Source organism: Hemibagrus wyckioides, linkage group LG29 (genome assembly GCF_019097595.1).
Source record: "Hemibagrus wyckioides isolate EC202008001 linkage group LG29, SWU_Hwy_1.0, whole genome shotgun sequence".
NCBI lineage: Eukaryota > Metazoa > Chordata > Actinopteri > Siluriformes > Bagridae > Hemibagrus > Hemibagrus wyckioides.
In genome coordinates, this window is record NC_080738.1 from 4,427,337 (window position 1) to 4,442,718 (window position 15,382).

Below are 15,382 nucleotides of genomic sequence, written 5' to 3' on the forward strand. Positions count from 1 at the left end.
TACACACATATACTGTACACACACACACACATACTGTACACACACATACACACACACACACATATACTGTACACACACACACACATACACACACACACACATACTGTACACACACACACACACACACATACACACACACACATATACTGTACACACACACACAAACACACATATACTGTACACACACACACACACACACATACTGTACACACACACACACACACATATACTGTACACACACACACACACACACATACTGTACACACACACACACACATACACACATATACTGTACACACACACACACAAACACACACACATACTGTACACACACATACACACACACACACACACACATATACTGTATACACACACACACACAAACACACACACATACTGTACACACACACACATACACACACACACATATACTGTACACACACACACACATACTGTACACACACACACACACATACACACACACACATACTGTACACACACACACACACACACACATACACACACACACACATACTGTACACACACACACATATACTGTACATACATACACACACGCACGCACACACACACACACACTGTACACACGCACACACACACACACACATACTGTACACACACACGCGCACACACATATACTGTACACACACACACACACACACACTTTACACACACACACACATTCTGTACGTACATACATACACACACACACATACACTGTACATACACACACAAACACATACACACACACACATACTGTACATACATATACACACACATATAGTGTACATACACACACACACACATACTGTACATACATACACACAAACACACACATACTGTACATACATACACACACACACACACATACTGTACATACATACACACACACACACAAACATACTGTACATTCATACACACAAACACACACACACACACACACTGTACATACATACACACAAACACACACACACAAATACTGTACATACACACACACACATACTGTACATACATACACACACACACACATATATTGTACATACATACACACACACACACACATTCTGTACATACATACACACACAAACACACACACACACATACTGTACACACACACATATACTGTACATACATACACACATATACTGTACATACATACACACACACAAACACACACACACATACTGTACATACACACACATATACTGTACATATAGACACACACACACACATACTGTACATACACACACACACATACTGTACATACATACACACACACAAACACACACACATACTGTACATACATACACACACACAAACACACACACACATACTGTACATACACACACACATACTGTACATACATACACACACACAAACACACACACACATACTGTACATACATACACACACACAAACACACACACACATACTGTACATACATACACACACACAAACACACACACACATACTGTACCTACATACACACACACACACACATATTGTACATACATACACACACACAAACACACACACACATACTGTACCTACATACACACACACACACATATATTGTACATACATACACACACACATACTGTACATACATACACACACACACACATATACTGTACATACATACACACACAACCACACACACATATATTGTACATACATACACACACAAACACACACATATACTGTACATACATACACACAAACAAACACACACACATACTGTACACACACACGCGCACACACATATACTGTACACACACAAACAAACACACACACATACTGTACACACACGCACACACATGCATACACACACACACACTTTACATACATACACACTCACACATTCTGTACATACACACACACACACACACATTCTGTACGTACATACACAAACACATACACACACACACATACTGTACATACATATACACACACATTTAGTGTACATACACACACACACACACATACTGTACATACATACACAAACACACACACACATACTGTACATATACACAAACACACACATACTGTACATACACACACACACACAAACACACACAAACACACTGTACATACATACACACAAACACACACACACACACTGTACATACATACACACAAACACACACAAATACTGTACATACACACACACACATATACTGTACATACATATACACACACATATAGTGTACATACACACACACACACACACACATACTGTACATACATACACACACACACACAAACACACTGTACATTCATACACACAAACACACACACATACTGTACATACATACACACACACACAAATACTGTACATACACACACACACATATACTGTACATACATATACACACACATATAGTGTACATACACACACACACACACACACATACTGTACATACATACACACAAACACACAAACACACTGTACATTCATACACACAAACACACACACACACTGTACATACATACACACAAACACACACACACACACACTACATACATACACACAAACACACACACACATACTGTACATACATACACACACACACACACACTGTACATACATACACACACACACACACACACACAAACACACTGTACATTCATACACACAAACACACACACACATACTGTACATACATACACACACACACACACACACACACTACATACATACACACAAACACACACACACATACTGTACATACATACACACACACACACACACACACACACACACACTGTACATTCATACACACAAACACACACACACATACTGTACATACATACACACAAACACACACACACACACTACATACATACACACAAACACACACACACAAATACTGTACATACACACACACATACTGTACATACATACACACACATATATTGTACATACATACACACACAAACACACACACATTCTGTACATACATACACACACACATATTTTGTACATACATACACACACAAACACACACACACACACACATTCTGTACATACATACACACACACATATATTGTACATACATACACACACACACACACATTCTGTACATACATACACACACACACACATTCTGTACATACATACACACACAAACACACACACACACATACTGTACACACACACACATACTATACATATAGACACACACACATACTGTACATACATACACACACACACATACTGTACATAAATACACACACACAAACACACACACATATACTGTACACACATACACACACACAATCACACACATACTGTACATACATACACACACACAAACACACACACACATACTGTACATACACACACACAATCACACACATACTGTACATACATACACACACACAAACACACACACACATACTGTACATACATACACACACACATATATTGTACATATAGACACACACACATACTGTACATACACACACATATACTGTACATACATACACACACACACAAACACACACACACATACTGTACATACATACACACACACAAACACACACACACATATTGTACATACATACACACACACAAACACACACACACATACTGTATCTACATACACACGCACACACATATATTGTACATACATACACACACACACATACTGTACATACATACACACACAACCACACACACATATATTGTACATACATACACACACAAACAAACACACACATATACTGTACACACATACACACACAAACAAACACACACATACTGTACACACATACACACACACACACACATACTGTACATACATACACACACACAAACAAACACACACATATACTGTACACACATACACACACACATACACACATACACACACACATACACACACACATATACTGTACATACACACACACAAACACACACACACATACTGTACATAAATACACACACAAACACACACACACATATACTGTACACACACACACACACACATACATACATACACACACACATACTGTCCATAGACACATACATACTGTACATACATACACACACACAAACACACACATACTGTACATAAATACACACACACATACTGTACACACATACACACACACAAACACATATACTGTACATAAATACACACACAAACACACACACACATATACTGTACATAAATACACACACAAACACACACACACATATTGTACATAAATACACACACAAACACACACACACACATACTGTATACACACACAAACACACACATACTGTACATAAACACACACACACACATACTGTACACACATACACACACAAACACACACATACTGTACATAAACACACACACACATACACACATACACACACACATACTGTACATAAATACACACACACAAACACACACACATATACTGTACACACATACACACACACAATCACACACATACTGTACATACATACACACACACAAACACACACACACATACTGTACATACACACACACAATCACACACATACTGTACATACACACACACACACACACATCAGAGTTTTAATAAACACAGCAACCTCCAGTTCTCATCTGTTGTAAGTGTAATTGTAGAGATCTGATATATTGTCATTGTTGTGTGTGAGATGGAGAGTAAATGTAGTGTATATAAAGATTTTGTGTAGTTCATGTTTTCAATGCTAAAACTGAGTGTGAAGTGTGAGAAGGTTTTCTTTCTTGCAGGATGAGGAACTGCAGTATTACAGATGAAGGTTGTGCTGCTCTGGATTCAGCTCTGAGGTCAAACTCCTCATCACACCTGAGAGAACTGAATCTGGACGGTAATAATCCAGGAGAATCAGGAGTGAAGCTGCTCTCTGATCTACTGAAGGATCCACACTGTAAACTGGAGACACTACAGTGAGTTACTGACTTCCTGTCTCTTTACTCTACTGTATTGTAAGACATTGAGTAATATTCAGTGTGTTCTGTAAAATGTCACATCTAGTGTGTGCATTACGCTTCTGTTGTTCATAAGGAATGTGATGAGTGACTCTGTTTAATGTTGTCTGTAATTCTGTCCTCTTCTGTCTTTCAGCATTAATTATGATAAACTCACCAGGTCTGGTGTATGACCGGAGTCTGACCTCAAACCTCTTGTCCAGGATAAAGCAGTAGTGGTGAAGCGTTAGAACCCGTCCCACATTTCCAGCAGTTTGGGAGCTGAATCATTCATATTCAGATGTAGAAGTTCCAGAACAATAACCGTGACTGACCACATCCTTTTATCCACTCAGCTACAAGTTACTTCAGGCTTTAATCACATATTTTACAATCCAAAGTCCAATCCTTCAGCATCTACACACAACACAGAGATATCATCACACCATCACACTGATTACACAAACACACATCCAGCTGTTGGAGATGTTTATAGTCAATTTTTACCTCCTTATTTTTATATCACATTTGTTTCTACACAGATGATTGAGTTACAGTTGGAATATTTATCTTTATTTTATTATTTTTTTAATTACTTCTTTTCATATGTTCTTTGTTTGCTAATCTGTGTTTAATTGTAACCATGGTAACAGGTCTGCTGATTGATTTGTTGTTGTAGTGACCCAGTTTTGTATATATGTTGTATACATGTCATTTCCACTGTGTGTAATTACAGAATAAACAGTGAGTGTGAGTGAAACACAACAATTCAGGTGTTTGAGGTGTGTTTGATCACAAACCTTTCTGAAGCAGTAACTGTTCTGTCTCAGTAACATGATCACTTCCTGTCTCTCAGGTGCTGCAGTATTGGGTGTGGTGCTGAACACAGGAAGTTACTGCAAGGAAAACATTCAACAATTCAATTTAATGAACAATTCAATCTCAACAACTTAATTTAAGTCCTACATGATGGAGCAGACTGGAGCCCAGTGTTAGACCCAAATCATGTTCATTCACATGTTAAAGAAAACTGCTGCATCTTTGTGGAAGTCCGTGTCATTCACAAGGAAGCAGTTTACTGGAACGGATCAGAATCTGAATCACTTTACTGCCTGTGAGTTGGGACACAGGTTTAGGATCAGACTCAGGAGAACACTTTGTATTCAAGTGGAACCTTAAATTAATATAAGTTCTCAAAATAGACCTGCACATGTAAACAAGATTAAGTTTGTGTGTGTGTGTGTGTGTGTCTCTGTGTCCATGTCCACCAGCTCAGTTCAGAATGGCAGAAGAGTGAATAGTGTGTGTGAGGGGTGTGTGGGATCATCCACAATGCTGTTAGATCTGCGGATGCAGCGTGTGGAGTAAATGTCTGTGACTGAGGGGAGAGAGACTCCAATGATCTTCTCAGCTGTCCTCACTATCCACTGAAGGGTCTTGTGATCCGAGACGGTGCAATTCCCAAACCAGGCAGTGATGCAGCTGCTCAGGATGCTCTCGATGGTCCCTCTGTAGAAGGTGGTCAGGATGGGAGGTGGAAGATGAGCCTTCCTCAGTCTTTGTAGGAAGTAGAGGCACTGCTGGGCTTTTCTGGTGATGGAGCTCGTGTTGAGTGACCAGGTGAGGTTCTCCACCAAGGGATTTGGTGCTCTTGACGATCTCCATGATGGACTCATCTATGTTCAGTGGAGAATGGTCACTCTTTGCTCTCCTGAAGTCAACAACCATCTCTTTAGTCTTGTTGACATTCAGGGAGAGGTTGTTGGCTCTGCACCAGGCTGTTAGTTGTTGCACCTCCTCTCTATATTCTTAAGCCTTTGGACACACAGGTTCCTGCTGCAGTTCCCTGCAGTTTAGGTAGGACACACACACACACACCAAGCAGAAAGCTATTTCTTCTGGAATATAATGGAATTGTTCTGCCATCAAAATGGAGTAAGTGTCATAGTTTGTTAAGCTACATCCCCGATACCTACAATAGCCGTGATGGCTAACGTTATTTCTTTTACAGGAAGTGATGATGTGCGAAGCCGCAGCCGTCCTCTTGAAAGGCTACGGCTTGCTCCGGAGGAAACTAGATAAAGTAAGCAGGTCATACACACCAGTATCAGCATCTGTCTGTATGTGTCGGTGTAATTTTGCAGTGTTTTTGCCAGTATCCTGCTGACCATCATGACAATGTCTGCTACAGGTCAAAGACACTCAGAGATGGAAGGAGTGGAGCCTTCCTCTGGCTTGACTTCCTCTGATTAAGATGGGAGATGATCTCGGTATGGATACACAATAATAGTATTTTTCTAGAATTATCATATCATGATGTGTCATGAATGTAACTGCACTGTGACCTGATCCTCACATGTATCTGCAGCCTCCAGAAATCTGATCTACCCAGCGGATATCTGCTACGTGGTGGCGAAACTGGAGCTGGGGTCGCGTAGACACTTCCAGTTGATCAGATACGACAGGTATTGTACATGTGTGTGAGAGAGAGATGTTTTTCTCCAGATTTGTCACTGACACGTTGTTCTGTTTGTTCCAGTGTGCCATTTGGCTTGACGGTCTTCGTCAATCCCATCATGAGAACTGAGATGTATGAATACGTGCTGTGGCTGACCTCAGGACAGGCCCAGCCAAGCTTCCATTTTACACCTCTCTTAGATCTTCAAGTTGTGTGTGGCCAGCAGAAATCTTTTTTTCGGTTCACCTGAATTAAGCTTTAAATACTGTGAGGTCATCACTAGGGCAGTCATCACTTTCCCTGACAGACTCACAAGGAGCTTGATTGAACACCTTCTTTTGGTAAGTAAGATTATTCCTCATTGTGAAACAGTTTCTAGGTTTTAAATGCAAAGCGTCGTCCTCATCACCAATCTACTTTCCTTGTCTGTCTTGTAGCTGTCTTGCAAACTGCAAAAAGACAATTCAGAAGAACCTGAGTGGCTGCTAGCGCTCCGGCAGCTGCACAGAACTACATTAGCAAATGCTAATGTCAGTGATGACCCAGAGCAGCACATGGTGTCTACCAGCCAGAGATTCAGAGTCTCTGAGATTCAGGAGTTAAAACATGATCCCCCGAATGAGCCGATCCCTGAACTCCAGCCTCCTGGTCCGGAACAGCTTGCTGAACTGGAAGGTACGTTACACTCCACCATGTGGACAAAATCTAAACTGAACCTTATAAACTATTTGTATTGTGGAAGCTGGAAGTACAAACTCAGCCCACAACAACATGATGATTTCTGATCATTTCTCTATTTTTAATGTCAAGACTGTACTATGTACTTTAGGTACTTTAACATACTCCAGGAAAAGCTACCAAAAGAACCATTCTGTAATCTAATAACCACAGACACCACAAGTCTCATTCTTTACTGCAAGAGAAGACACTGAGCTCGATGCTCTATCTTTCCTCATTCAATTTTAATCAACTAAATTACTGTCTTTAACAGCTTTGCTTTCTTCGCGGTACCAGTTGGGAGATCTGCTGGGGAACGGATGCTTCGGCTTTGTCTTCAAAGCGGTCCGGATCGCAGATAATAAAAAGGTAAAGTTTGTAAAAAAAAGAAAGGTTTTTGCTGATACATGTTAATTGCTGTGAATTTGTATTAATTAAGCTAATCAGAAAAAATGATGCCTTTTAGAATTGACTAATTATTTCCTGTATATGTGAACAGGTCGCTGTTAAGGTCGTCAAGAAGTCCGGATTTACCACAACTATGAAAATGGTAAGTAAAGTTACTCTAATTCACTGTAGTTAAATATATTCCTCCTCACATACAGGACATCATTTCATTACCTGTCGTTTATCATAGATATTACAGGAACACAAGAACTGATCTAGCAGTCCAAACCTTTACCATTGGAACATTTCTGCTTAGCACACTTTAGATGTATTGACATCCAGCCCATGTCTGTTCTCATTTTAGCCCGGAGAGACGGAGGAGCTGCCCTCAGAGGTGGCGCTAATGAGAATGGTGTCCGAGCCACCTGTCTGTAGCAACGTTGTGGAGTTACTGGAGTGGTTTGACATGGGCCATCAGTTCGTCATGATCATGGAACGGCCCAGTCCCAGTATGGACCTCTTGGAATTCATGGAGCTTCAGGGAGGTTCCCTGTCTGAAGCACAGGCTCGAGACATCATGGTGCAGGTGATTCGGGCGGCTCGTCACTGCTGTGAACGTGGAATGGTACACAGAGACATCAAGGTCGAGAAACTCATCATCAACCCCGAAACCCTGGAAGTGAAACTGATTGACTTTGGCTGTGGGGAATTGCTGAAGGACACTCCCAGCAAACATTTTTTCGGTAATTACACAAGAAAGAATCAGAAGGGATGCAGAGGAGAAGATTTTTAAAACGATTTTGTGACATTGCTCTCGGTGTTCTTTCTCTCTTTTGTACTCAGGCACTATATTCCTTATACCTCCTGAGTGCCTGTTCCGTGGAGAGTACATGGGGGTTCCTGCCACCATCTGGGGTCTGGGCATTCTTCTGTATCATTTCCTCAGTGGACAAATCCCCTTCATTGATATAGAACAAGACTTCAGTTATGGGTACCTGAATGCACTTCCTGACGTGTCTCAAGGTGAGTCGATGCAGAAACATGCACAATAAACTAAATATGCTAAATAGAGCAAAATGACCTTAAACTGAACTATTGATTCATTTTTATACATTTTTATCTCAACAGAGTGCTTCCAGCTGCTAATGTGGTGTCTGGATTTAAACCCTGAAACACGCCCAACATTCGAGCTCTTGGCCAGGCACGAGTGGTTTACTGGGGGCAGTTCAGGACAGAGTCCAGGTTAGACAGCGAGTAGACCTGATTAATATGATTGTAAAGAACAGAAAAACAGAAATGTGTCTCAGTTATGTTAACAGGTCAGGAGTCTTCTGGACACTAAAACCTGCTACTGAGGCCTTGCATGATCTCTGATGGGAAGAGCAAGACGAGAAAGAGAGACTGAGATCAGATTGATAAATAAAACACTGAACTTGAAAGCAACTGAACTTGAAAGCAACAAAGCAATCCCCCTGCAGTCTTATTGAACAGAAAAGAAGAAAAAATGCAGCATTATTGGAGCACATGCAGATTTTCCAGAGAAATGTATTTAAATTTCATTATCACAGACCAGTGAAGATACAGTGGCTGAAATGACCGGTGTTAGACACAGGACAGGACATAGAATGGACTTATTCAGAAGATTTCTCACTACCTCTTGATTTAGAGGGAAAATAAAAACCTGAGACTTGAATGTTATAGTTGCTGAATATTGAAATTTTGGAACTGTAATGTTATACAAACCTACTGCTTAAAAATAATAATAATAATAATAATAATAATAATAATAATAATAATAATAATAATAATAATAATAATAATCCTAAATTATGTGTGGTCCATTACCTGAATCCCAAATGTCCCTAGGCTACCCTTTCTAGTGCACTAGTTAGGGTGTGAAAGCTGAACAAAATCTGTACCAAATTCAGATCTGAATGAAACAACACTAAGCCATGTACACTGAAAAAACAAACTTGTAAGATTTACTTAATAAAATCCTCATAACAATTTGCACACACAGATTTTAATTAAATATCACGGTTCTAAAATTAAGTACAATTCACCTGTCATTATTAGGTAAAATCTACTTAATATTTAACTTGATGCACCTAAATAAATTGAGTAAAATTTACTTAATTATATTTAATACTTAGATGTCAAGCCCAGGATTCTAACCCAGGATCTTCTTGCTGTGAGGCAACGGCGCTAACCACTAAGCCACCGTGCTGCTGTACACAATGCAGCAGTGTACGGTTTATATTACTCCTGATAATTATGTAAACGTCACTAAAAAATACATTTAATAGTTTATTTAGCCAACATTAACAAAAGTGACTTAATATCCACAGCCTTAACACAATCTTAACAAAGGGTTTGTTTTTTGTTTTTGTTTTTTAAGTGCATTTAGTGAAATTTCACTGGAACTGGAACAACTGCATAATGCCAGGGACTGGAACCCTTTAATTAAACAAAACATCTTAATAAAATAAATAAATAAATAATACATACAACAAAAAACGTATACATTTAATGCACCATATATAACATTTGTTTGGAAAACGGAAGGCATAAAATGTAGCAAAACAATACATGAAACAACATGTCATCAGAGCCCTACACGCGCTACACTTTTAAAATGTTTAAAATATACTTAAAATTACTAGGTTTATGTGCAATGACAATAAAACATTTAAATATTACGAGTGAACACATAATATTTAACCCTTCCACTCAGTTAATTTATTACATGAATTAAATGTGTATGTATCTGTATTGTGGGGTCTGGTGTCTCTCTTCTTCCTCTTGACAATACTCCATAGATTCTCTATAGGGTTCAGGTCAGGTGTGTTTGCTGGCCAGTCAAACACAGTAACACCACAATCAGCAAACCAGTTCCAAGTAGCTTTGGCACTGTGGGCACAGGCCATGTCCTGCTGGAAAAGGAAATCAGCTAAACACAGTGGACCAACACCAGCAGATGACATGGCACCCTAAATCATCACTGACTGGACACTTCACACTAGACTTGAATTGGCTTTGCTTGACAATCTTCTCAAGCTTACGGTCATCCCTGTTGCTTGTGCACCTTTTCCTGCCACACTTTGCCATTCCAGTCAACTTTCCATGAATATGCTTTGATACAGTGCTCCATGAACAGCCAGCCCTTTCAGCAATGATTTTCTGTGGCTTACCATGCTTATGGATTCAAGATTTTCTAACACATATAGCTGACGCAGTACATAGTATACATGCAGTACATGTGTATATATATATATATATATATAGGATATTCAGCTTTTGGGTGAAATTTCAGGATGCACCTAAAATGCACTATAACCTTTCCAGGTGAACTTAATTTGACCTTCTCTACACTTTTGAATGCACATGTCCAACTGTTCAGGGTTTCAGTACTTTTTGTATAACTTGCTGTTCTCTAACAAGGTGCTTAACAGCAAAATTCACAACTGGTGTTTGATCCATGAATCGACCAATAAATTTTCTGGTTCAATTAGAATTGGTATTTAAACAGTCCTCTTCATCATGCTGTTCACATTTTGACATCATGAGACCAAGACCACACCTAACCATTGATCAACAGTACCTCACCATTGCGAGGCTTCAAACAGGATGTTCTCAGAGGGAAGTGGCCACTGAGCTTAGAGTGTCACAGAGTGTCATCAGCAGGTTGCGACAGAGATACAGAGAGACTGGAAGAGTCACAGAAAGGCATAGCAGTGGACATCCTTTAGCCGCATCCCACGTTGATGACCGCTTCATTGTGAACAGTGCCCTGTGGAACCGGATGATGAATGCCACTCAACTCCAGGCACATTTAATCGAGGTGTGAGGCACCCAAGTGTCACGTCAGACCATTCGAAACCGTTTACATCAGCGTGGTCTGTGTGATAGACGATCTGAAAGGGTACCTGACCACACCACCAGGCACAGGCGTCATCGTCTTGCATGGACCAGGGAGCATTTACGCTGAACAAGGGACCAGTGGGCCTCAGTGCTGTTCTCTGATGAAAGTCGATTGAATGATGAAATGAAGAAGAAATGATGGCCACCAACAATGTTGGAGACGTCACAGAGAGCACTATACATCAGCCACTGTTGTGGTGTTACAGTCTGGGCAGGTGTGTCTACTCAATACAGAACTGCCCTACATCTTGTGAATGGTACAGTGACAAGCCAATACTACCTGATTAACATCATTAATCCAGTCATTGTGCCCCTGCATTAACAACACAGGCCTAATTTCATCTTCATGGACGACGATGCTCCAGCTCATCGAGGTCGCATCATTAGGGAACGGCTGCTGGAGGCTGGGGTACCTCAAATGGAGTGGCCTGCACTTTCTCCAGACCTGAATCCCATAGAAAACCTCTGGGATCAGCCGAGTCGCCGTGTAGAGGCTCGTAACCCTGCACCCCAGAACCTCAATGACCTGAGGGCCGCCCTTCAAGAAGAGTGGAATGCCCTGCCTCAGCAGACAATAAGTCGACTCGTGAACAGCATGAGACGTCGCTGTAAAGCTGTAATTGATGGTCAAGGGCACATGACAAATTATTGAGACATTGACATTTTTTGTTGTGGTATACCCACCACTGTTGTTGGCTTTTGTTTCAATAAATTGTTTGAGATGAGGAAATCACCATTGCAGCTTCTACTTAAATGCCCTACTTTCATGATATAATATCACTGTAGCGTGGACTTTTTACATTTTCCATCAATTTCACCCAATAGCCAAATATCCTTAACTTTTTGTGAGTAGTGTATATGTCTGTTAAGTTGCCTATTGAAGTTTAACATGTTATTATTGAGTAATTCTGAGATAAATGTATATTTATTTATGTTAAAGAAGCTAATCTGTTAAGTTGAATGTTCTGTTGAAGGCTCACTCTGGGCTCCCACTTGGCACCTTTACTAATCACTTGATTAGCTCCTGCAGAGAGGCTGGTAATGGCAGCCCATATAGCTGTTAATAGGGCTGAAACGATTCCTCATGTAATTTGAATACAAAAAAATCATCAAGGCAAATTAGTTGCCTCGAAGCTTCGTTTAGTGCATTTACTGTAACTACACACAGAGAAGATTCAGGCCAAAGAAAACGGCAGAAAGTTTTCAAAATTTGGGATCATTTCAAACTAAAACAGACAGAAAACTCTGTACAGTGTGATTACTGTAAGACTGAACTGGTGTACCACAGCACTACAAGTTCCATACTTCAACATCTCAACCGCGGTGAAGTTAGTTTGATATTCGGACATTAGATATTCGGATAAAATAAAAATCAGTGAAGACATATTTTGGGATAACAAGAGGTGTACCTCGTGGGGGGGTTTCCAATTAGATTATTTTGGTACTAGTTTAGGGTCACAGGGTCACATGACCTAGAAGTTATTGAAGGAATAGTGATTTTTTTAAAATTAAAAATAAATAAATAAATACAAATTAATTCACACTATGCATAATTAATACTATCTATTAATTAAATTATTATTAATAAATTAACAATAGCAGCATGCAATGATGCATGAAATATGTATATTTAAGAAGATACATACACGTAGCCAGGTAAGTAACAAGTACCACATTTCAGTCATACAGAAATGTATGTAGAGACATTTAAGAGAGTTTATTCTCCAAATAACTCTAATTTCATGTTACAGAAAAATGTGTTAAGAAATTTGATGTGTATGGACTCTTGTTCTTGTTCCAAGTTTCCTTTCTGTCCACTAATTTTTGCCGCTTATAAAAACCACAAAGTCTTCCAGGAAGCCAGTAAAGGCTTATGTCCTGCTTGAGCTGTAGTTAGACTGAAACGTCAAAGTTGCACAACATAAATACAATGTTTAGGTATTATTATTATTATTATTATTATTATTATTATTATTATTATGTTTTAGGTTGTACTATTTGTACCTTCTTTTGAAGTAATTAAGTTTTTTTTATATATATATATTTGTATTTGCATTTTGAATGCCACTTAAATGCATTAAATAGGTTTAGATTTTATTTTCATTTTTGTAAATAGGAAACAACTTAGTTGTTCATTTTAAGAGACCTGTCTTATTTTCTCTTGCATATTTAGTATTCCTCTTTAATAAAGAAAAAGTACTTCTTATCCGATTACTTGATTAATCAGTGGAATAATCGGTAGAATACTTGATTACTAAAATAATCCATAGCTGCAGCCCTAGCTGTTAATGCTTTATATTGTTCATTTATTGGGAATTGTGTGTGAAACAAGTGTCACAAATGTTTTAAACTGTGAAACAGAGTTAAAATCTGTACATATCTGCATAATCTGAGTAAACTAATACTAGTTTTAACTGTGTTGGCGCATGAAAGAACATGAATGGGGGATTTTTGAATGCTTTTGAAGGAAAACAAGTCTTTGTGAATGTTAAATATTGAATATTTGTCAATAAAGACATACATACAGAGGAGCTGACGGAGAAGACACGCGATTCCCGACTCTCTTTGTTTCCTGTATTTACAGTAATCTGGCTGCTGAGACCCGCAAAATACTAAAATCACCAGGGAAAAATCAGATTTGTTATAAGATGATGCGACATCAGGAGATCAAGACAACAAGAGATGAGGCATTATTTAAAATTTTGGAGTTACTCAATAATGTATGGATGGAAGGAAAGCTACCTAAAGCATGGAAGGAGGCAGTGGTAATTCCTATTAGGAAATTAGGAAAAGATCCAACTAAGCCGATAAACTACAGGCCAATTGCACTAACATCGCATATGTGTTAGATCATGGAGAGAATGATAACAGAAAGGCTAACATATTTTCTAGAAAAATATCAAAGTGGGTTTACGAGAGGAAAGGGAACTATGGATCTGTTGGTGTGTC

At 39.1% G+C, this 15,382-nt stretch overlaps 2 protein-coding genes across 4 annotated transcripts in view; both read left to right on the forward strand.

The window, feature by feature from the left end:
* The window catches only part of LOC131348992 (NACHT, LRR and PYD domains-containing protein 12-like), a 15,750-nt gene extending 10,817 nt beyond the window's left edge, over positions 1-4,933 (forward strand). For both annotated transcript variants that reach the window (XM_058384274.1, XM_058384275.1), the window contains one exon: positions 4,753-4,933. In XM_058384274.1, the coding sequence (XP_058240257.1) occupies positions 4,753-4,933 (181 nt within the window). The remainder of the gene's footprint in view (positions 1-4,752) is intronic.
* Positions 1-14,968, forward strand: part of LOC131349005 (serine/threonine-protein kinase pim-1-like) — a 49,346-nt gene extending 34,378 nt beyond the window's left edge. The window contains exons 1-10 of one of the 2 annotated variants that reach the window (XM_058384305.1): positions 5,144-7,033; positions 7,142-7,220; positions 7,319-7,415; positions 7,490-7,749; positions 7,846-8,083; positions 8,400-8,494; positions 8,625-8,675; positions 8,877-9,255; positions 9,356-9,535; positions 9,641-14,968. In XM_058384305.1, the coding sequence (XP_058240288.1) occupies positions 7,963-8,083; positions 8,400-8,494; positions 8,625-8,675; positions 8,877-9,255; positions 9,356-9,535; positions 9,641-9,759 (945 nt within the window). In that variant the 5' untranslated portion in view covers positions 5,144-7,033; positions 7,142-7,220; positions 7,319-7,415; positions 7,490-7,749; positions 7,846-7,962 and the 3' untranslated portion in view covers positions 9,760-14,968. Of the gene's footprint in view, positions 1-5,143; positions 7,034-7,141; positions 7,221-7,318; positions 7,416-7,489; positions 7,750-7,845; positions 8,084-8,399; positions 8,495-8,624; positions 8,676-8,876; positions 9,256-9,355; positions 9,536-9,640 lie in introns of those variants that run through there. The other variant, XM_058384306.1, reaches the window with a different exon arrangement.
* The last annotated feature ends 414 nt before the right edge of the window (positions 14,969-15,382 follow it).